The sequence below is a fragment of the Lontra canadensis genome, unplaced genomic scaffold, assembly GCF_010015895.1.
Source record: "Lontra canadensis isolate GAN:19392208 unplaced genomic scaffold, GSC_riverotter_1.0 scaffold33, whole genome shotgun sequence".
Taxonomy (NCBI): Eukaryota; Metazoa; Chordata; class Mammalia; order Carnivora; family Mustelidae; genus Lontra; species Lontra canadensis.
In genome coordinates, this window is record NW_022631027.1 from 13,229,868 (window position 1) to 13,255,435 (window position 25,568).

Sequence of the window (25,568 nt, forward strand, 5' to 3'; positions counted from 1 at the left end):
TGGACATCACAGATCTATTCAGAACATTTCATCCCAAAGCAACAGAATACACATTCTTCTCTAGTGCACATGTAATATTCTCCAGAATAGATCACATCCTGGGTCATAAATCAGGTCTCAACCGGTATCAAAAGATTGGGATCATTCCCTGCATATTTTCCGACCACAATGCTCTGAAGCTAGAACTCAATCACAGGAGGAAATTTGGAAAGAACCAAATACATGGAGACTAAACAGCATCCTTCTAAAGAATGAATGGGTCAACCATGAAATTAAAGAAGAATTGAAAAAATTCATGGAAACAAATGATAATGAAAACACAACGGTTCAAAATCTGTGGGACACAGCAAAGGCAGTCCTGAGAGGAAAATATATAGCAGTACAAGCCTTTCTCAAGAAACAAGAAAGGTCTCAAATACACAACCTAAGCCTACACCTAAAGGAGCTGGAGAAAGAACAAGAAAGAAAGCCTAAACCCAGCAGGAGAAGAGAAATCATAAAGATCAGAGCAGAAATCAATGAAATAGAAACCAAAAAAACAATAGAACAAATCAACGAAACTAGGAGCTGGTTCTTTGAAAGAATTAATAAGACTGATAAACCCCTGGCCAGACTTATCAAAAAGAAAAGAGAAACGACCCAAATAAATAAAATCATGAATGAAAGAGGGGAGATCACAACTAACACCAAAGAAATACAAACAATTATAAGAACATACTAAGAGCAACTCTACACAAACAAATTTGACAATCTGGAAGAAATTTATTGCATTCCCACAACTGAACCAGGAAGAAAGAGAAAACCTGAACAGACCCATAACCAGTAAGGAGATTGAAACAGTCATCAAAAATCTCCAAACAAACAAAAGCCCAGGGCCAGACGGCTTCCCGGGGGAATTCTACCAAACATTTAAAGAACTAATTCCTATTCTCCTGAAACTGTTCCAAAAAATAGAAATGGAAGGAAAACTTCCAAACTCATTTTATGAGGCCAGCATCACCTTGATCCCAAAACCAGACAAGAATCCCATCAAAAAAGAGAACTACAGACCAATATCCTTGATGAACACAGATGCAAAAATTCTCACCAAAATACTAACCAATAGGATTCAACAGTATATTAAAAGGATTATTACCATGACCAAGTGGGATTTATTCCAGGGCTGTAAGGTTGGTTCAACATCCGCAAATCAATCAATGTGATACAACACATTAATAAAAGAAAGAACAAGAACCATATGATACTCTCAATAGATGCTGAAAAAGCATTTGACAAAGTACAGCATCCCTTCCTGATCAAAACTCTTCAAAGTGTAGGGATAGAGGGCACATACCTCAATATTACCAAAGCCATCTATGAAAAACCCACCACAAATATCATTCTCAATGGAGAAAAACTGAAAGCTTTTCCACTAAGGTCAGGAACACGGCAGGGATGTCCATTATCACCACTGCTATTCAACATAGTACTAGAAGTCCTACCCTCAGCAATCAGACAACAAAAATAAATTAAAGGCATCCAAATCGGCAAAGAAGAAGTCAAACTATCACTCTTCGCAGATTATGCGATACTATATGTGGAAAACCCAAAAGACTCCACTCCAAAACTGCTAGAACTTGTACAGGAATTTAGTAAAGTGTCAGGATATAAAATCAATGCACAGAAATCAGTTGCATTTCTCTACACCAACAACAAGACAGAAGAAAGAGAAATTAAGGAGTCAATCCCATTTACAATTGCACCCAAAACTATAAGATACCTAGGAATAAACCTAACCAAAGAGGCTAAGAATCTATACTCAGAAAACTATAAAGTACTCATGAAAGAAATTGAGGAAGACAAAACGAAATGGAAAAATGTTCCATGCTCCTGGATTGGAAGAACAAATATTGTGAAAATGTCTATGCTACCTAAAGCAATCTATACATTTAATGCAATCCCTATCAAAATCCCACCCATTTTTTTTCAAAGAAATGGAACAAATCATCCTAAAATTTATATGGAACCAGAAAAGACCTCGAATAGCCAAAGGAATATTGAAAAAGAAAGCCAAAGTTGGTGGCATCACAATTCCGGACTTCAAGCTCTATTACAAAGCTGTCATCATCAAGGCAGCATGGTACTGGCACAAAAACAGACACATAGATCAATGGAACAGAATAGAGAGCCCAGAAATAGACCCTCAACTCTATGGTCAACTAATCTTCGACAAAGCAGGAAAGAATGTCCAATGGAAAAAAGACAGCCTCTTCAATAAGTGGTGTTGGGAAAATTGGACAGCCACATGCAGAAAAATGAAATTGGATCATTTCCTTACACCACACACGAAAATAGACTCAAAATGGATGAAGGACCTCAATGTGAGAAAGGAATCCATCCAAATCCTTGAGGAGAACACAGGCAGCAACCTCTTCGACCTCAGCCGCAGCAACGTCTTCCTAGGAACATCACCAAAGGCAACAGAAGCAAGGGCAAAAATGAACTATTGGGATTTCATCAAGATCAAGAGCTTCCGCACAGCAAAGGAAAGTTAACAAAACCAAAAGACAACTGACAGAATGGGAGAAGATATTTGCAAACGACATATCAGATAAAGGGCTAGTGTCCAAAATCTATAAAGAACTTAGCAAACTCAACACCCAAAGAACAAATAATCCAATCAAGAAATGGGCAGAAGACATGAACAGACATTTCTGCAAATAAGACATCCAGATGGCCAACAGACACATGAAAAAGTGCTCCACATCACTCAGCATCAGGGAAATACAAATCAAAACCACAATGAGATACCACCTCACACCAGTCAGAATGGCTAAAATTAACAAGTCAGGAAATGGCAGATGCTGGTGAGGATGCGGAGAAAGGGGAACCGTCCTACTCTGTTGGTGGGAATGCAAGCTGGTGCAACCACTCTGGAAAACAGCATGGAGGTTCCTCAAAAAGTTGAAAATAGAACTACCCTATGACCCAGGAATTGCACTGCTGGGTATTTCCCCTAAAGATACAAACGTAGTGATCCGAAGGGGCACATGTACCCAAATGTTTATAGCAGCAATGTCTACAATAGCCAAACTATGGAAAAAACCTAGATGTCCATCAACAGATGAATGGATAAAGATGTGGTATATATACACAAGGGAATACTATGCAACCATCAAAAGAAATGAAATCTTGCCATTTGCGATGACGTGGATGGAACTAGAGGGTATTATGCTTAGTGAAATAAGTCAATCAGAGAAAGACAACTATCATATGATCTCCCTGATATGAGGAAGTGGAGATGCAACATGGGGGGTTAGGAGGGTAGGAGAAGAATAAATGAAACAAGATGGGATTGGGAGGGAGATAAACCATAAGTGACTCTTAATCTCACAAAAACTGAGGGTTGCTGGGGGGAGGGGAGTCGGGGGGGTGGGGTTATGGACATTGGGGAGGGTATGTGCTATGGTGAGTGCTGTGAAGTGTGTAAATGTGGTGATTCACAGACCTGTACCCCTGGGGATAAAAATACATTATATATTTATAAATAAATAAATAAATTTAAAATAAAATTCCTTTGGAAACTCCTTTTATCTCTACCCCTCAAGATGTATGTTGGCAGTCATCCCCCAAGCATACGGCCCACTGATAAACATCTGAAGGGGCTCATGACTAGGATTTTATTAGAAATAAATGATCTTTTCCTAACAATGGCTAGCTAGCCCCCTCAAGGTCCTGGAAACCTTGCTTCCAAGATTCCTTAGAGTCTTAAGCTATCCCTAACCCCTTCCCAACTTGAAAGTATATAATCAGCCACTCCTCATGACCCCAGTGCAGCTCTTTCTGCCTATGGGTCCTGTCTCTGTGCTTTAATAAAACCACCTTTTTGCACCAAAGATGTCTTAAGACTGTTTGCTCTGAACCCCAACATTTTCTGACATCAAAAACTATCTAGAAATAAATATATTCATCATTAAGGTCTCTAAACAGAATTTAATCAGTTGAAGGTAAAAATAATCTCTGTCCACTACAAATTTGTCCAAGGAAATAACATTTTTATCATCTTAATAGAATGCTCTTAAACTACAGCTCTCCTCTGTATATAATCATTTTTTACTTTTTTATTCGTTACTTTTGTATATACTATTCATTTGCCCGGGTGGTAACAATGCAGTATCTACATTGTATATAATCCATACCTATGAAAACTTACATTTTATAAGCAATCAATTATTTTTAAACTTCTTGCATAGTTCTTATTAGATTTTTTTGTTTGTTTTTAAATTTCTGGAGACCATATAAGGAGAACCGAAAATTTAAAGACTTAAACACTATAGCAAATGTAGACCAATGTTTCTGACCTTCTGTAGAGAGAGCAAGAGAGAGCCCATGTCAAGCAATGACATAAGCAGCCAAAGGCATTGCAGCTAAGACAGGAAATCAGGAAAACCAGCACAGTTCTAAGGACTGATAATCAGTAAAGTCATGCAAACCTGGGAGAACTAGGAATAGAAGTTATTAGAATCAGAAGAAGCCTGCCAAGGCCTAAGACTAATGAAACTTTAAAAAGGTTAGACTGTGGAGCATCCGGGTGGCTCAGTGGGTTAAAGCCTCTGCCTTCAGCTCGGTCATGATCCCAGGATCCTGGGATTGAGCCCCCCATCAGGCTCTCTGCTTGGCAGTGAGCCTGCTTTCACCTCTCTCTCTGCCTGCCTCTCTGCCTATTTGTGATCTCTGCCTCTCAAATAGATAAATAAAATCTTTAAAAAAAAAAAATCCTTTAAAAAAATAAAAAAAACAAATAAAAAGGTTAGACCTCTGTAGCACACAGACTCTCCAGATGCTAGACCTTTCCTTATCTGACTGCATTAAAAAGGCAACTGCCACCAAAGGTTCGCCAAACTGCTTTCTGAGCATAAGAGATGCTCCCCTGCCTGCACACAGTAAGCAGCATGTGTGGAGAGCTGACCCAGACCAGATGGCGTCCTCCTCTCAACCGTGCACTCAGGGACTGACTTAGTGTTTGGTTTGTTAACTTCTTACCCTTATTGTATTTTGTTTGTTGTATGACTTTATATCATACTTTGTTTTCTGTGACATGTATGAAGCCAGGTTAAATGCATAGTAAAATGTCACTGAGTTTGGAATCCTGAACCTACTTTACAATGATCTTAACCTTGTTTTGGGATTGAATAAAGCTTACACCGGGAAAGACACAACACATGTATATGCCTTTATAGCATGTTTGAGACAACGCAGCCAACAGTAAACTAGTAACAGTTAAAATAATCACCATACAAAAGCTCTCTTAGCTTTTTTTTTCTCCCAGTTGTTAAAACACTGAAATTTTACTAGTAAATTTAAACTTAATTGACTTTCTCAGCCCAAGTGTCAAATGTATGCTTTATTGTTTCTTTTCTGTTGTTGTTTTTCTTTTTAAAGATTTCATTTATTTGAGAGAGAGCGAGAGATAGAGAGCGCACAGATTGAGCATGAAGAGGGGGGAGGGTAAAGGGAGAGGGATAAGCAGACTCCCCACTGAGCAGGTAGCCAGACAGGGGATAGATCCCAAGACCCCGGGATCACAACCTAAGCCAGAGGCAGATGCTTAACCGACTGAGCCAACCAGGTGCCCCTTATTGTTTCTACATAATAACAAATGACAAAATTCCACTTTCCACTACACAATCATTATGAGATTGTGATTTATAATAAGTATATTTTTGGTCTTTCTCCCCATTTCCCCGCACAGAGCTCCTAAAACCCTTGAAAGGGCCTGTGAAAAGAGGTCTCTTTAGTTATGTTAATTAACTTTGGAAAGCCCTTGAGGAACTAAAAATGGAGGCTGGTTACCAGGGGAACCAACATGCGATTAAAGATTGAAAATTTTAGTACTCCTACTCCAAATCTGGGAAGGGGAGAAGGGCAGGAGGTTGAATCCGTTCTGTTGTCAACAGAACAATGATTGAGTCAGTCCTGAGCAGGTAGTGAAGCCTTCAAAGAAAACCCATAAGAACTGGCTTTAGAGAGCCTCCAGGTTGTGAGCACGTGGAGATTTGGGGAGAGTGGCACACCTGGAAAGGGCATGCAACCCTTATGCCTCTTTCCACACATGCTCTGTGTCCCTCCACTTGGCCATTCTGGAGTTGTATTATTTATATTATTATTTTAAAGATTTTATTTATTTATTTGACAGAGAGACAGAGCGAGAGAGGGACCACAGCAGGGAGCGGGGAGAGGGAGAAGCAGGCTTCCCAAAGAGCAGGGAGCCTGATGTGGGATTCCATCCGAGGACCCTGGGATCATGACCTAAGCTGAAGGCAGACCTTAATGACTGAGCCACCCAGGCACCCCTGTATTCTTTTCTAATAAATCAGTAATCTAGTGAGTAAATGGGTTTCCTAAATTCTGTGAGCTGCTTTTGCAAATTAATCAAACCCAAAGAGAGGACTGAGGGGACCTCTCAGCCACAAGCCAACAGGTCAGAAGGATAGGTAATAACCTGGGCTTGTGATTGGCATGCTGAATTGGAGGAGGTCAATGGAAACTCCTATCTGTAGCCAGCTGGTCAGAAGCATAGATGATAACCGGGCTTGAGAGTATCTGAACTGTTGTGGGGGACAGTGGGCAGTCTTGCAGGAATGAATCATTAACCTGTCAATTCTGACACTATCGACAGACCATGCAAAACTGACCTGAATTGTAGGATACTCAGTTGATGTCCAGAGAATTGCTTGCTGATGTGGGAACCATCCCCGCCCCCTGCCCCCAATACACCCATTGGAACTGGGTCCTGGAACCTAAAAGGTTCATGATTCCCTGTGGAAACACTTTGATCAGGCTTTATTTAATCCCTTCTATGTTTGGTACAGAAATAAAATATTCTTTTTAAATTTCATTCTGTTTAAATAAAAAGACACATAAGCTTAGATGATAGCCTCATACTTATTGTGTATTTATTAATTTCTCAGGGCTAAGTCCTGCATCATTTGTATTAGTGCTTCTCTAAGGGTGACTTCAGAAGAATAAAGGATATTATCATGTCAAACATTTAGTTTATAAAAAAAATTCTGAGGATTCAAATAATTTTTAGGTAATTTCAAGTAACTGTAAATGCCACTGGCTTTTAATTTTAAAACAAACCCAATTCGTAAATATGTAAACTGCAAAAAAAAAGAAAAGGTGATTTACAATAAGTAATCTAGTAATTTCTGGTAATTATACAAATATTCCATTTATTATATACATCTTTAAGAAATGGTAGAGGAAAGCAAAATCAGGCACTGCTACACATAGTTTTGCCTTTTTTTTTTTTTTTTTTAGGATTTTATTTATTTGAGATAGAGAGAGTGAGAGAGTGAGACAGGACATAAAGGGGGCTGAGCAGAGGGAGAAGCAGCCTCCCCACAGAGCAGGGAGCCCAATGTGGGGCTTAATTCCAGGACCCTGGGATCATGACCTGAGCCAAAGGCAGAAGCTTAACTGACTGAGCCATTCAGGTACCCTAATAGTTTTTCTATATAATTAAGAACAACATTAGTAAAATACTTATAACTTTCAAAGTAATACATAACATGAATCTTTCATCTGATGCCCTTCACAATGTAGTGTTCCATATTATTTCTGTTTTCTATTATGCCAAATAGTCTTCATATCTGAACACATTTAACTGCTACATAAATTTTCATCAAGGGTTTAAAACATAATTAACCCAGGGACGCCTGGGTGGCTCAGCTGGTTGAGTGCCCTGACTCTTGCCTTCAGCTTGGGTCATGATCTCAGAGTCCTGGGATCAAGCCCCACTTTGAGCTCTGTGCTCAGGGCAGTCTGCTTATCCCTTTCCCTTTGCTCCTCCCCTGTTCTCTCTCTCTCTCTCTCTCGAATAAATAAATAAATCTTTAACATAATTTACCCAAGCATATCCCTCATTCTGAACCCGTATGTGCCGTCTCCCTTTTGGCTATATAAAAGACTTAAAAGAATATATCCTAGATTATTTCCTTGGGATAGTCTCCCAATGATAGGATAAGGGTCTGAAGGGATATGAACATTTTAATGACTCATTACCTTATTTCTAAAATGTAAGCTTTTGTTTTTTCCCACTGTAACTTAACTACTTCTCTCAAAAACAGACAAAAACCCTGCATAGTGCAAAGAACCCAAGTATGGAAAAGAACAGATGTGTTCAAACCCCCAGTTCAGCTACTTAACTCGGTTTGAGGCAATTAATCAACTTCTCTGCCCTTTCTCATCTGCAAAATGGGGATAATCCAAACTACCCTGCAGGATGGCCGTGAGGATTAGAAAGACTGTGTGTGTAACAGTGTCTGACTCAAAAAATGGACGTAGTAACCACTGAGGCACTCTATCAGGATTAAGGGCACAGGTTTTGGAGTCACAGAGACTCACTTCAGAATCCTGGCTCCACCACTGTGTCAGCTGTGTGACCCTGGACCTGTTACTTCACCTCTCCACGTCTTCAAACAGCCCCCATAACTTACAGCATTACTGTAAAAATTAAATGTGATAACGTATACATACTGATTCCAGGACCTGGGAGCCACCAAGCTCTGGATAAGCACAAATGATGGACAGGAGGAAATTCAAAAGGCTGGTCTCCTTGTCTCAAGTCAGTACAATTTCAATGGTTTTGATGAAGCCACTGAAATTGTACTGGATGAGATCCTTGAGACCACTTCCTTGCCTGGCCCATTTTCCTTCTCTTCCCTCCTCTATCTGCTTCCCTTATTCCTAGAAAAGTTGTTCCCTCCCTCAATTGATCCTTCACATGCATCCAAATCCCCGTCTCAAGCTGGCATCCAGGGGACCTGGTCCAAACACTAGTATCTACAAGTGTTCCATAGATGGTAGCCCTGATGTTTATTAGGCTCTAAGGAAAAATAATAAAACCACACTACTCAGCTAATACAAGAAACAAGTTTGTGGTTTCTCATTTCTCTTTTCAGTAACACACACTATCATTTTCCTTGAATCTCAACTTGAGCCATCTCTTCACAGAATAGTTGGCCAACTTTACACCAAGACAAATGTATATTTCCTATGCAACCTCACACTTAAATATTAAGACAACTTACATTGTTTTCCATTGCGAGGCGGCGAACTGCAGGAGTTGCCAGTGTTTTCTGGCCCTTTATCTCTTGGTGCGTGTGTTCATCATGGGACACAGCAGGAGTTTCAACCACATCTTCTTCTGAATCTGGTCAACAAGGTAAAATTTTACTCTTCGGTTGAAAAATACAAAAAAAATAAAAACGAGCTTCTTGGCTTATAATACACAAATAGATTTAACTTAATACATCTAATCACAAGCATACTAGTCAGGCTACTTCACAGTGGGAAGACACAACTTTACAGAGGGAAACAAAAGGGGTTGAGGGGAGGGGGGTACTGGTACCTAGAGCTGCGGAATGTTTATTATTACCTGGTGTTTACTTCATTTCTCTTAGAATCATGCAGCAGCTACAAGTTAAAAAGTGAAAGCTTCTTCAATAAATGTTTAAATGTTTTGTATTTTAAACACTTCCCTGATAAAGTTCTCATTTATATTTAAATAGTATACAGTAAGAATCAAATGTGAGGCAAATGACGTGAAAGAATCCATAAAATCTGTGACAATTTTAAAACGCCTTCCTAAAATAATAAAGCGTGTAACATTTTTCTCTGCTTTGAATATGGCTTAAGGAATGCTGAGGAAGATTTTATTTTCATGGCTAATGCTAATGCGGCTGGTCTAGTCTCTAAATCGAGAGTGCCGATGGATGAAAAACCACCTCAGGCTCTTAGCATGTATTTTTGCAATGAAAAATTAAAAAGTCTCAGAGAGCACTGAACTGTCAAAGTCTGATGCTTGGAAATCCAGGCTGTACAGCAGAATTCTCTGTGGGAATGAGAGAAGTAGACACTAAGTCTCTGAAAGCAGGCAAGTGAATTTGCTCTGACATTCCATTCAAAGCAAGGAACGATTCTCCACTGCTCTACCCACGGAAAGACAATCTCTTCATTTCTCCTCACTGGTCTATGAACGGCCCCAGTGGACTCTCAAAGTTCCCCTAATGGCGCAGAAGGGAAAACAAAACAAAACTTGTACCGAGCATGTAGGTTCACAGAATATGCCATCCCGAGCATACCACTTTCATGTACTGATTATTTTGAGCTTTAGGCATTTGAAGAACAGCAAATGCAGGGAAAGGCATTCCCTACACTCTCGTGTGCCTAAAGACAGATCTTCCAGAAGGAACTCAATAGTCATAAGCCCCTTCCCCAGGAGTTTCATCCACCAGGGAATATTGATTCCCATCACAGGAGAGACTAGAAGTCAGCACTACACTCAAACTTTGGCCCAAACTGTCATACCTCCCATCTGTTCTCTAAGGGCCCATTCATCTTCCTGAAAAACTATTTACTCTCCCCTCAGAAGCCAACATCCCACTTCCTCTTTCCCTATCAAAACGCTATTTAAGCCTGAACTCTAAAGCCACTTCTTTGGGTTACTCATCTTTCCCTGGGTGTCTACGTGTATAGATGAGGTATACATGTTAATAAACGTCTGTTTTTCTCTAGTGAATCTTTTTTTTAATAAATCATCATGTGATAGGTGTAGATTTAGCTTTATTTTATCTTTTTAAAGATTTTATTTATTTATTTGACAGACAGAGATCACAAGTAGGCAGAGAGGCAGGCAGAGAGAGAGAGGAAGGGAAGCAGGCACCCTGCCGAGCAGAGAGCCCGATGTGGGGCTTGATCCCAGGACCCTGGGATCATGACCTGAGCCGAAGGCAGAGGCTTAACCCACTGAGCCACCCAGGCGCCCCGAATCTGTCTTTTATTACAGGAAGCTCAGCTAAGAACTCAGAAGGTTAGTGGGAGAATTATTTTTCCTCCCCCACAATTACCTATTATATGTCAAATACTACACTACATATGCAGTATCATATTTTAATCTTCACTCCAACTGTGTTAAGATAGGTGTTATTATCCCACCCTGTGGAATTAAAAAATCTGACACTTGAAAGATGAAAGGATTGGCTTAAGTTCACACAGCTGAGACACTATTAAGAACTGGAAATCATTCCAAGGCTGCTTCACCCTGTGTTGTTTCCATTAGTTCACGATCCTGGTAAATTTTCTCACAGAAGCTAGAATACAGCTCCTATGGTTCAAGGTATAGTTTTGCTGCAATTTGAGAAACCCTGTAGTATCATCTGTTGAAGTTATTGGAGAAATTAGTAAGAAAGATGAGCATTGGGAACTAGGATTCAAAGGGAAACCAAGGTGATCCCATTGTAGGAATTCTAAATATAACCTGAATTAATGTGTATTTGCAGTAATATGAGAAATGTAATAATGCTCAGATACAAAAGTTATATATTTCCAAAAGATCACTGAAAGTATTGCTACTCAGCTTTTCTGGAAAACATTCTGATATATGACCAAGTAGTACTGCCTTTCAGAAAATTTGGGTATAAATATGAGACAAGTTCATTGGTGAGAAGTCATTCATATTATATATTATTTGTAGTAGTCAGGTAGTTGTTAGAAGAAAGCTCTCTTCAGCACTAAAATGCCACCTTACTACACAGTACCTTAAACCATTTTCTAAGTGTTTTTATACATATTTTTTCCTTTTATGATCACAACACTGTTACAGAAATGAAGGGCAGAGTTCTCAATTTTACCAATATAGAAACAGATTCTAAGGGCGATGGAGTTAAGGCTAAACAAAAATTTCATAACACTCCCCCAAGTGACATGATTTTCATGGTTCTAGCACTGTAATATGTGGGATTTTATTCTTTCAGTAGTGGATTTAGAACACATAGTTTTAAAAGCCTTAAATTTTTAAAAAGAACAAAAGAACTCTGGTAAATAAGCATTTTTATTAAGTCATTTATTTTATGTCATTTATTATATAAATTTTATATTTTATTTTATAAATATGTCATTTATTTTAATAAATCATGAAAACTGCCAATTTAATGTTGCCAGAATTCCTCAAGTGATGCAAATTTATAACAGAACTATTATTTCAGATTAACTAAATAAAAAAGTAATTTGAATTGGTAAAAACATGAAAACTGAAATTACAATATTCTTAGGTATTTTAAGAGCTATTTCTAAAAATGACATTAAGTAGTCAATTAATTCACTTAATTGGGGAAATTCTTGTAGAGAAAATGTTTAAATACTAGAGCATTCAAGGGTGTTTGAAACAATTTGCTTTCACAAAAAGTTTTCTCTCTGCAAAACTTCTTAGGACGACTTTTCCTTGTAGAACAAATGTAAACTTTAGTTCCTATATAAATGATCATAAATTGAGAATGATGATACCCAAACCAATGAGGTCCCACTGTATTTTCTCTTTCACATCAAATAATTGAAACAGCTAATTCAATCAGTTTAATCTACAACTGGCTGAACAAAACTAAGTTACAGCTATCATTCACTGCTCACTTACGATGCCCAGGGATTACACTCTGTAATTTATGTCATTGAGTATAATTTCATTAAATTACATGTTATGTTCTTAAAATGGTTTTATGTTAAAGAGGTTTTTTTAAAAAGATTTTATTTATTTATTTATTTGAGAGAGAGGGACAGAGAGAGTGTGAGAGGCGTGGGGAGGTGGCGGGAGGAGGGGAGCAGAAGGAGAGGGACAAGCAGACTCCGAGCTGAGCACAGAGCCCTATGTGGTCAAAATCAAGAGTCAGACACTAACCAACCAAGCCACCCAGGCACCCCTCAAAGAACTTCAATTCAGAATACTTTATTAATCCTGATAAACATTTTAATATTATAAACTCTTTGTAGGGTGGTGCCTGAGTGGTGCAGTTGGTTAGACATCTGCCTCTTGATTTTGGCTCAGGTCATGATCTCAGGATTCTGAGATCGAGCCCTATGTCAGGCGCAGCACAGAGTCTGCTTCAGATTCTCTCCCTCTCCCTCTGCCCTTCCCACTCGTGCTCTGTTTATCTATCTAAATAAATCTTAAAAAAATAGATTATAAACTCTGTGGGACACCTAATTTATGTTGTTACAGCAGATTTTCATAAGTATGCATACAAACAGTGCTAGAAGTTCAGTCCCAGTGTTCTAGCTGCAGAATGGAGCTGATACTCATAGTCTCTGGATAGAATTTTCAGTGTAACAAAGTGGCTAGGATTACGGGCTTTAGAATTAAACAGAGCTGGGGTCAAACTGTAGTTCCCCCAGTTACTAACCATGTGACCGTCGGCAAGATATTAAACTTCTGGGGGTCTCAATGATGCACATGTCAAATGCAAGTAATAATCTAGATAACTCAATCTACATGATTATATGAAATAATTTATATACAGCATTAGAACAGAGAAAGTATTCAGTCAATGAGAGGCAGTGATGTTAAAGGACAGAATTCTGCTACAGCTTATGTTCCTCCTTCTCTTTCCTTAATACTTTCCCATGATGGCAAGACTCCTCTATTAGGATTAATTAGGTGTAGTGGTGGTGGCCAGACGTTCTGGCAACTTAATTCCACAGAGCTTTAGGATCAGAATACCTAGAACAGCTGCCACACAGCCTCAGCATTAAAACCATGCCCTCGCTCCAGAAAAGAGGAATTTAGACTCTTAACTGATCACACTTGCTCTTCTTTGTACCTACTTTTTTTTTTTTTAAAGATTTTATTTATTTATTTGACAGAGATCACAAGTAGGCAGAGAGGCAGGCAGAGAGAGAGGGGGAAGCAGGCTCCCTGCTGAGCAGAGAGCCCAATGCGGGGCTCGATCCCAGGACTCTGGGATCATGACCGGAGCTGAAGGCAGAGGCTTTAACCCACCGAGCCACCCAGGCGCCCCTCTTTGTACCTACTTCTTAACAAACTTAGTTACTGGTGTTCCCAGAAATTTAGGAAGGAGAATCATGGGTGGGCATGGTAATAATGCTAAGAAGTAAGCTGAAAAACCAAAAGCCAGATGCAAAATTGTGCTGTTTCCAGAATAATAAATGTTCATTAGTGTGCTTTTACATAATCCTAAAGATTCTAGGCTATACTCAATACCCTCCCTATAAGGAGTAAAATATGTAAAATTTAAAAAAAAGAAAATTAATGATTCCCCTAAAAAATATTTTGATAAGTTGTTATAAAAAACTTCAGCTATTTAGAAATGTGAGAAGCCATCTTACTTTGTTAAATAGAGACTAGAGAAAGCCAGATCAGCTGTCACAAGAATTCATGGCATTATACTTAAAACCGAGTTTATAACAGACAACACACTGAGACATGGAATAGCTTTGATATAATCTTGATAAAATTAAATAATTGGATTTCAACTTGTAATATATATTTTTTAATAGTATATGCCTTGTAGTATATGTGCTGCTGAAGCAAGTACAACAGTATATGCCTTCTAAATGTCACACATACAAAGAGGCATAAGTCAGTCCAGTAAGCTCTTTTCAAGCAAAGGTCTGTCTACAGTCAAAGCACTCATAGACAAGACCTGGACATCACAAATACTCAGAATTATCCTGATACTCCAGCCTTGAAAAGTAGACACCACCACCATGTTCCAAAAGACAGTACCACAAAGTATCATTTAAACAAGCATTGGAAGAGAGGATTAATTTCCAATACTACTATTAAGATGTCTAATTTTGATCTCTTATACCTTTGGTAGTTCTATGCTATAATTATTTTCCACCTGTAAAATGGAAATAATGTATCTTATACTTATAAAAGACTTTTTGTTTGGTCATTTTCTATTTATAGTATAATTGGTTTTACTAGCACTAAAGCAAAAACGATATAAACAAGTTGAATATTACTACAAATTCTTGCTTGAGAAAAGGTACATAAAATATTTAGAAATCTTTCCCATTTCCAAAATTAAAGAGAAGCATATATAAATCTCATTAAATTGAATCTTCTGTTCTATAGGTTTGCTTATATATAGGTTATGATTTGTAGTTTATTCCTACAGTAAAAAAACACAACATAAATATAAGAGCAAAAAGGCACATATGCAAAATAAAGCCACAATGCAAGATAATTGTTTAGATTATACTCTACTAGCAAACAAAACAGAACAGTGAGCAAATGATCAGTTCTCTCTGAGGAGAGTGAATGGATAATTTTTATTCTGAACATAACCTACACAATCTCATTTTTTACAGATATAAAATAAACTGCACATACATAAAACTTGATAAACCTGAAATATATATATACCCATACTCCATTACCACAATCAAGAGAAGGAACACACCCGCCCCACTCCCAAGAGATTCCTTATCCAGGCAACCACTAATCAGTTTTCGGTCTTTATAGATTAGTTTTCATTTTCTAAAATTTTATGTACATAGATCATACAGCATGTTCTCTTTTTTGTCTGGTTTCTTTCACTCAGCATAATTTTTTGAGATTCATTCATGCTATACAGGAGATGAATTTTTATGAAACAATTCTCTAGAAAAAACACCCCTACTCTGAAACAGTTCTATGACTTTGTATTTTGCGATATAACAAGACTTATAAAGTTGAATCCCATCAGAAATGTCAAAACAAACTCTGAAGCCAAATAATAAAAAACCCATAAATCTCAACTGTTTACATGTTCATATAAATACTTCATTTTTTTGGATGGCCTAGATTAGTATCTAATCTGGTCTATAGCACCAGTCTGCTATAGACCAGATATAGACTGGGTGTTCTAATTTAATGACATCCGCAATAGTGTTCAGCATCTTTGCTTGTTCAGTTTGTGCCCAAACTGATGCTCCCTGGTGGTCTAGTGGTTGGGATTCAGGACTCTCAGTTTGTGCGAAGAGTATAACCCTCCTGCCTTTTTACGTCCTAACCGAATAATAACAATAAAAAAAAAGTCACTGATCCATCAAAATAATTTTGTGTTTCAGGTAATTTTAAAAGGTAAATTCTTCTTTGTTTTTAATACTCCTAAATCGTGCCTTTCAATGTAGGAATCACCTCTACTACATAGATTATGATCTCCGGTCCACTTCACATTAAAAGGAACAAGAGCCCCGAAGAAATGGATAATTCCAGATCTCAGGTAGGAAATGTACACAGTGAACCCCAATCATCTTCTTGTGCCAAAGGCAAGAAAGCTTTTGAAAATTAACGAGGTCATGTTAAAAGAACACACAGGAGGGGCACCTGGGTGGCTCAGTCGGTTGAGCAGCTGCCTTCAGCTCAGGTCATGAACCCAGGATCCTGGGATTGAGCCCCGCATCAGGCTCCCTGCTTGGCAGGAAGCCTGCTTCTCCCTCTCCCACTCCCCCTGCTTGTGTTCCCTCTCTTATTGTGTCTCCGTCTGTCAAATAAATAAAATCTTAAAAAAAAAAGAGAGAGAACACACAGGAGCCACCCTGAAAGAGTCTCTTCTATTACAATTTCAGCATGAAAAAGACGATTGTAATAGATTAAACACAGCAAATCAACTGAATACACACGAAGAGAAAAATAGAAATTGAATCACTATTAGAAGCAACCCCTTGGTAAGGGAAAAGAATTAAGCATTTATTCTGTCTTTCCCATAGAAACTATATTTCAGAGTAACTAACAGACCCAAATGATTGAGGGTGAAGCTCCACTTCACAGAATAATGCCAGCTAATAATGTAAAAAGAATGACAGAATCAAAAAATCATCATTCCACAACCCCTAAAGCAATTGTTGATTTAGGCAAGGACACTCAAATGATTATGAAGTATCTATATAGTGCCATATATAGTGCCATATGTAGTAAGGGAAAAAAGACAAATCCCAAAGACGTGACATTTTGCAAAACAAATGGCATAGTCCTGTCCACAAGTCAGTGTCACGAAACAAAATGGGAAAGAGTATGTCACATGAAAAGAGACCATGGGCCATGTCTAGTCCCCTATTGGACCTCAGTTTGAACAAACCAGTTGAAATTTCAAGGACATTTTGGGGGCAACTGGGGAAATTTAAATAGTCTGATTATCAGATGAAATGAAAATGTATTGTCATGAAAACACAGACCTAGTTAAGCAAACAGATTAGAATACAGTAAGCATAATACATTACTTTGGTAAAAAACTACTTCAAAGCATGTGTGTGTGCTTAGAAAAACATCTGGAATGATATACACTACTGTGTTAAGAGTGGTGATTTCTGAGTAGCAGGAAGGTTTTCATTTTATTTTTGGTTTTCTGCATTTTATATACAAGAAGGCTTTAATGGGCCATCTTCCAACTTTTGGAGGCAGCATGTCATAGTGTAAAATATTCTGGACAAAGACAGGCCATCAAGTTCTAAATCTGGCTCTGTCACTGACCAATGGGCAAATCGCTCAACCTTTATAGGTTGCATTTCGTTTCTTCATCTGTTGAACCGAAATACTTCACAAGTAAGGATAAAGTAAATAGTGAAACTTTTTATAAACTGTGAAGTATGACTGTGATATTAGTTGTTGTTGTTATTAATGATACAGTCTATGAGTCAAGCAGCCACCGTAATTCAGACTTCTTCTGGATGTCTATTTTAGCCCTTCCCATATAGATTGCTGGCTTAGGGTTGCATCACAAAACTTAACGCCACACACACGCCTCCTCCTGCCCCCCACCCCGGGCCAATCTCTGATGGCCAATCTGTTTTCTAGGTGACATAACTTTACTGTATCACAACAATGGCATAAGGAATTTCTGAGGTAGACAGCTGTCTCCCACCACTGGGAGAGCCCACTGTTTGAGTTTTCCTCTGTAACACTGTCACAACAGATTCACTTTTGTCAGGACATCTACTGCTTCTAAGTCCCATGGTCACTGCTTCTTCTGAATGCTAGTCTCTTCACTTTTTGTTACGATTTTCCTTCTTTTCTCTTCCAGTTCTCTTCAAGAAGTTTGGCTTTCACAACCATAATTGCCAATGAGAGTATGGGTTTTTTTTTTAATATTTAATTTAAAAAATTTTTTAAGTAATTTCTACCCCCAACATGGGGTTAAACTCACAATCCCAAGATCAAGATCAAGAGTTGCATGCTCCACTGATTGGCTTAGTCAGGCAACCCAAATAAGTGCTTTTGTTTTTGAATCAGTGGCAAACTAAATGATCTCACTGTTACATTTAATCTTTCACATATTCCAGTTTTTGTCATTAGTGACTAGGATTAAAGGCCTGAATCTTTAATTCCTAAGAAAGACTGCTGATTCTTTTGAACACTAAGGATTACAGAAGGCAGGCCTCCAGATAAATTAAGTGTTAATGTGTATGTTTCTAACATGGTAACTGGTCAGAAGATAATCATTCATCACAGAGGACCTTTTCTGTTTTCCTAATTTCAGCTTTTAAACCACCAAATTAAATTCTGTAAGTTATTAAAAGTAAACATCTCTTTTAATTAGTACCCATAACAAAAGGACAGCAGTAATCAATTTGGCAAAATAGTTGAACATGTTTACAATACCTTTTAAAGCTTCCGTTTCTATGTCTACTAATGGCTTTCCCACATAGGCAATATCGTCTAGATTATAATACAGTTTTTTAATGACTCCATCATAACGACTAGTGATAGTAACAGAAGCCTTATCGCTTTGAACTTCACAGATGCTATCAAATTGAGACACTGTATCTCCTTCTTTTACATACCTAAAAGAAAAAGACACAAAATACTTTTACATCAATAATTATAAGTATATAATACTAATCATTCTAACAATGTAAATGTTACACTGAATTAGGTCAGTATCCATCCACTACGTCATTTAGTCCCAGATAGTGCACCAAAAAATGTCAGAAAAAGACTGTAAGGGGTCTCTTTGATGTATCCTCAAGAAATACTAAAAATTTAAAAGCCATTGATAGATATATAATCCAAAAATTTAATTACACTTTCAGGTGTGATGCCTCACCCATTTCTTGGAAGAAATTCTAAAAATGTGTTTTTAAGATGTTATTTCCTTTTATTATATTAGCCTTCATCAAACTTTAAGGTTTGTCTATTATTCTATAATTAAGTCCAAAAATAGATATCCCTAATGCATATTCTTTGTAATTTCATGAATTTTGGATTGAGTTCTCTCAGTCTTTCCTTCTAGAATTTTTAAATCTGTTCTTTTATATGAGTCTCTTTTTCTCCTTAATCATCTTAGGTATGCTTTGTAAGGCTCTTCTAGATATTATTTTTTTTCCCAAAGATTTTATTTATTCATTTGACAGAGAGAGAGCACAAGCACGGGGAGTGGCAGGCAGAAGGAGAGGGAGAAGCAGGCTCCCCAGTGAGCAGGGAGCCTGATGTGGGGCTCAGTCCCACCAGGACCATGACCTGAACTGAAGACACACACTTAACTGACTGAGCCATCCCAGTGCCCCAGAGTCTTCTAGATACTCTTAACAAACAGAATAGGATGAATGGAACCAAATCTGAAATGCAACATATGATTTTGATTCTTATACCATATTTCTTCATGTATCTGGCACATTTCTGACTTACTATCACCAATTCTTCATTAAGATAATTGTTCAGTCCTTCTTATTCCTTGTCTTCCTATCTTAGCCAGTTCTCAGTCCATAATAAAACATCATCCATGACATAGAAACTAGGTTTAAAAGCACATATAGAGGACTTAAAACTTCTAGAATGGTGGACTAAGTCCCTCTGGAACTCTGCACCTCTATAAATACAAGTATACCGGCAAAAGTTATTAAAAATGGACTTTTTCAGAATTCTAGAAATTGCAATAGGACAATAATCAAGAAAGACCTATTCAGGAAAAGTGGCTGAATCTCATTAAAAACATCTGGCTTCATCTTTTTTAAAAAAAGATTTTATTTATTATTTGAGAGATAGCATGAGAGAGCAAGCACAAGCAAGGGGAAAGGCAGAGGGAGAGGGAAAGAGAGAAGCAAACTCCCCAGTGAACAGGAAGTCCAACATGGGTCTCGATCCCAGGACCCTGACCTGAGCTTAAGGCAGATGTGACTGAGCCACCCAGGCACACCCTAGTTTTATTATTTTAACTCCTATTCTCCTTTTCCTTTCCAGCTCAGCATTAGTCTTGAAAATCAGCAGCCTTATGTTATAGCAAGGGCAGACCCATGTTTGGAGTTTCACAAAAAGCTATACTCCCAGAGAACTGTCCCTATTTGACATGTTGGACAGCTCTCTGGGAAAAATCTATACACAGAGTTCATTCTTGTTTGACATGACTCAGTTTCCTCAGGGTGTTTGCTGAAAACAGTCCACAGCAACTGAAAATTATGGCTAGCTGAGGCAATGATAAAAGGGCAAACAAGAGGTTCTTAAAAGGAAGACCTGGGTAATAAGATGTCCATACATCCTACCACATATCTGCCACATTATTTTATGTAAAATATCCAGTTTTCAATAAAAAATTACAAGACATGTAAAGAAACACAAAGTATGGCCTGTGTAGAGAAAAAAAGCAGTCAATGGAAACCATCCCTGAGGATGTCCAGATATTAATTAATAATAATTAATGTTATTAATTAACTTTAATAAAAGTTAAATCAGCAATTAAATATTCAAAGTGCTAAAAGAAACCATATCTAAACAATTAAAGGGACATAGGAGAAAATGATGCCTCACTAAATAAAGAATATCAATAAAGAGATAAAATCTTTGAAGAAATAATGGCTAAAAACTTCCTAAACTTGATGAAAACATTAATGTACCTATGTGAGAAACTCAACAAAGTTCCAAATAGGATAAATTCAAAAGAGCCACACCTAGACACATAATAACCGAACTGCTGAAAGACAATGAGAAAATCTTAAAATCAGCAAAAGAAAAACCACTCATCAACTATAGGAACCCTTTCAAGACTAACAGATGGTTTCTAGTCAGAAACCATGGAGGCCAAAAGGCACTGAATGACACATTCAATGTGCTGAAAGAAAAGAAAGACTGGGGATGTCTGAGTGGCTCAAATGGTTACATCTGCCTTTAGCTCAGGTCATGATCTTAGGGTCCTGGGATCAAGACCCACATTGGGCTCCTTGCTCAGCCGGGAGCCTGCTTCTCTCTCTGCCTGCTGTTCCCCCTGCTTGTGTATTCTCTCTCTCTGACAAATAAATAAAATCTTAAAAAAAAAGAAGAAGAAAGATTGTCAGTCAAGGATCTTATATCTAATAAAACTGTGCTTCAAAAAAAATGAAGAAGAAATAAATACATTCTCAAATAACTTGAAACAGAATTTTTGCTAGCAACCTGCCTTACAAGAAATGCTAAGAGGAGTCCTTCAAGCTGAAATAAAAGGGCAATAGACAGCAACTCAAATCCACATGAAGAAATAAAAAATACTAAAAAAGATTAACTACATAGGTAAATATACAAGACACTATATATATATGTGTAATATATATAATAGTATATTTTAATGTTATATATATATAATTTTAAAGATTTTATTTATTTATTTGACAGACAGAGATCACAAGTAGGCAGAGAGGAAGGGAAACAGGCTCCCTGCTGAGCAGAGAGCCCGATGTGGGGCTCGATCCCAGAACCCTGGGATCACGACCGGAGCTGAAGGCAGAGGCTTTAACCCATTGAGCCACCCAGGTGCCCCAAGACACTATATTTTCTTTGTACTGCTTTTTAATTCTACCTGATTTACAAAACAAGTGCATAAAGCAATACTTTAAAAACTGTTGATGGGCTTATAATTTTAAACAGGTAATACATATGATGATAATAGCAAAAAAGGAGGGGAGAAGGGAAGAAGCTATATTGGAGCAACGTTTTTAATGTACTATTGAAACTAAGTTGATATTAATCCAAACTACATTGTTTTTTATTAAACCACATGACGGCCACTAAGAAAGTAACTAAAAAAAAAAAAAAAATATATATATATATATATATATATATATATATATATATATATGGAAACAAGGAAATTAAAATGGTATGGTAGAAATAGCTATTTATCACAACAAGAGGCACTAATGGGAGAAATATATGAAAAAAAAAACCCACAAAAACATATAGAAAACAAACAGCAAAATGGCAGATATGACTCTTACTTTATCTATTAATATAAATGGCTTAAACATGCCAATAAAAGGCATAGTTGGAAAAATGGATTTCAAAAAATGATTCCACTATATACTATCTATGAGACACAAATAAGTTAAAAGTAAAAGTATGCAAAAAAAAATATCATGCAGGAGGGAAAGATGGTGGCAGAGCAGGAGGACCCAAGGCTCACCTCATCCCACAAATACAACTAGACAACTCCCATATCATCCTACATACCCTTAAGAAATCATACCTTAAGAAATCAGTCTTAAGGCTGGCAGAACAAACTCCACAACTAAAGGTAGAGAAGAGGTCACATCAATGAATGTAGGATGTGCAGAGACATGGTTTAGGAGAGAAACAGACTGGCAGCTGCAGTTGGGAGGTGGGTAACTGGTGGCAGAGAAGGGTGAGAGACAAACTAACACACAGGGGAGTGCACGGGGAAAACTAATTGCAATAGTAATTGGCTTGGAATGTGAGAGGGGCTGAATTTCAGGAGTTCTTGCAAACAGCAGGGCTTAAAGCCTAGAGCTGTAAAGGTCAGTGGACTTGGCTCAGATAGAGCCTGAAGGCATTGAGGGTGCTCTTGGAAAGAAGACTAGGCAAATAGCCTGCAGACATACAGCATGGAAACAGTGACCTCAAAAACATCCTGGATCACAAGGTGGGAAGGTTATTTGTTTATCTCAGAGGACATCCCAGAGAGGCAGCATTCACAGAGAGAACCCTTCAGGAACAAAAGAACTGGGAGGCACGATTTCCCTCCCCTACCCCTCAGCAAAAGCACAGGTCTACCTACAGGAAGCTGTGTGGTGCTGACACATACTACTTAGCATGTTTACACCAAGTCCCACCACCCCCGGCACCCCATGCTCCAGTGGAAGCACACTTCCTGGCCACAACTGCCTCAGTCCCAGCATGGTGGGCCCCCTCCCCCAAAAGACTGGTCCAAAATCCTGCCAATGCTGTATCTCCCAATCTGGGAGTTTTGTGGAGCCTTGGTTCTGACAGCGGTGGCAACAGGTCTCATTTGACAAGCAGACCAGAGCACACCTAGTTAAAACACACCACAGTCAGGCCAGGGACCAAATACTGCCCACAACAGGCCAAGGCATCCTCTGCAGACAACAGGCCTAAAGGATAAAGTGGCCAGGATAAAACAGCAGAGTACATGCAACACACACTGGAGACACTCACATAAGTGCCAGGCTCTGGGGAACAGGGGACACTACATGGCAGGGCACTAGGACACTAGAGGACCTCTTCTTTATAAGACTATTACCTTTAAGAACATGTTTCTAAACACAAAGAAACAGGCACAGAGACTTAAACAAAATGAGAAGACAGCGAAATTTGATCCAAATGAAAGAACAGGCCATGGCTGGAGATCTAAGTGGAAGAGATATAAGTAATATTCCTGATGGAGTATTTCAAGTAATAATCATAAAATACTCCTTAAACTTGAGAAGAGAGTAGAAGACATCAGTAAGACCCTTAATGGAGATAAAAAAGATCAAATCAGAGATGAAGAGTAAAATAAACAAGATTAGAAACACACTTTATGGGGCGCCTGGGTGGCTCAGTGGGTTAAAGCCTCTGCCTTCGGCTCAGGTCAGAGTCCTGGGATTGAGCCCAGCATCGGGCTCTCTGCTCAACAGGGAGCCTGCTTCCCCGCCTCTCTCTCTCTGCCTGCCTCTCTGCCTACTTGTGATCGCTGCCTGTCAAATAAAATAAATAAAATCTTAAAAAAAAAAAAAAGAAACACACTTTATGCAAATTAATGATCTAGAAAACAAAGTAATGGAAAGTAATCAAGTTGAACAAAAGAGAGAAAAAAGAATTATGCAAAATGAGAATAGACTTAAGGAACTCAGTGACTCCACCAAATGTAGTAACATTTATATTATAGGAGTCCCAAAAGAGAGAGAAAAGGGGGATTAAAAACTTTATTTGAAGAAATAAGCTGAAAACGTCTCTAATCTGGGGGAAGGAAACAGATATCCAGATCTAGTAGACACAGAGAGCCCCCATCAAAACTGACAAAAGCAGATCTACACCAAGACCTATTGTAATCACATTGGCAAAATATGGTGTTAAAGAAAATTTAAAAGCAGAAAGACAAAAGAAAACAGTAACATACAAAGGAAACCACATAAGGCTATCAAGAGATTTTTCAGCAGAAACTTTCTAAGCCAGAAGAGATTAACATGATATATTTGAAGTGCTAAATGGAAAAAAAAAAATGCAGCCACCAATGCTCTAGTGATCAAGTCTATCATTCAGAATAGAAGGAAAGAAAAGGAATTTCTCAAACAAGTACTAAAGGAGTTCATGGACACTAAACCAGCCTTGCAAGAAACATTAAAAGAGACTCTGAGTGGAAAGGAGAGACTGAGAGTGACAGTATGATGGTAGGAAACACAAGAGCAGTAAAAATGACTATTCCTGTAAAAAATAAGTCAAGGAATTCACAAATAGAAGGATGTAAAATATGACAATATATACCTAAAACATGAGGAGGAGAGAAGAATGTGTTCAAACTTACATGGCCATCAACTTAATTTACACTGCTATATGCAGAAAATGTTATATATAAACCTAATGGTAAGAACAAAACCAAATCCCACTAATAAATATGCAAAGAATAAAGAGAAAGAAATCTAAATATATCACTCAAGAAAACCAGAAAACCATGAAAGAAAGACAGAAAAATTCTTCAGAAACAACCACAAAACAGGTAATAAAATAGTAAAAAATACATATCAATAATTACTTGGAATGTAAATGGATTAAATATCCCAATCAAAAGACACAGGGTGACAGAATGGATAAAAATAAAAAAACAAAAAACAAGACCCATCTATATGCTGTTTACAAGAGACTCATTTTAGACACCTGCAGATTGAAAGTGGGGATGGAGAAACATCTATCATACAAATGGATGTCAAAAGAAAGCCGAGTCTGGGGCGCCTGGGTCTCTCAGTCAGTTGAGCTCCTGACTCTTGATTTTGGCTTGGGTCATGATCTCAGGGTCATGAAATCTAGCCCTATATCAGGCTCCATGCTCAGCATGGAATCTGCTTTAGATTTTTTTCTCCCACTTCCTCTGTTCCTCCCTCAGCTCATGTTCTCTTTCCCTAAAATAAACAAATAAATAGAATCCTAAAAAAAAAAAAAAATAGAGGGGCACCTGGGTGGCTCAGTGGGTTAAAGCCTCTGCCTTCAGCTCAGGTCATGATCTCAGGTCCTGGGATCGAGCCCCGCATCAGGCTCTCTGCTCAGCGGGGAGCCTGCTTCCCCCACCACCCCCCCCCACCTGCCTCTCTGCCTGCTTGTGATCTCTGTCAAATAAATAAATAAAATCTTAAAAAAAAAAAAGAAAGAAAAGAAAAGAAAGAGATAAATAAGGACATTATATAATGAGAAAGGGGACAATCCAACAAGAAGATATAATTGTAAATATTTATGCATGGGGGGACCCAAATACATAAAATAGCTAATAACAAAAATAAAGGACCCAATATATAATACAATAATAAAAGAGCACTTTAATACCCCACTTACATCA

At 38.0% G+C, this 25,568-nt stretch overlaps 1 protein-coding gene across 1 annotated transcript in view; it reads right to left on the bottom strand.

Annotated features, from left to right (window-relative positions):
• Nucleotides 1-25,568, bottom strand: part of DBT (dihydrolipoamide branched chain transacylase E2) — a 54,454-nt gene that overhangs the window by 14,366 nt on the left and 14,520 nt on the right. The window contains exons 4-5 of the mRNA XM_032867218.1: nucleotides 18,422-18,603; nucleotides 9,075-9,196 (exon numbers count right to left, since the gene is read on the bottom strand). Of these exons, the coding sequence (XP_032723109.1) occupies nucleotides 9,075-9,196; nucleotides 18,422-18,603 (304 nt within the window). The remainder of the gene's footprint in view (nucleotides 1-9,074; nucleotides 9,197-18,421; nucleotides 18,604-25,568) is intronic.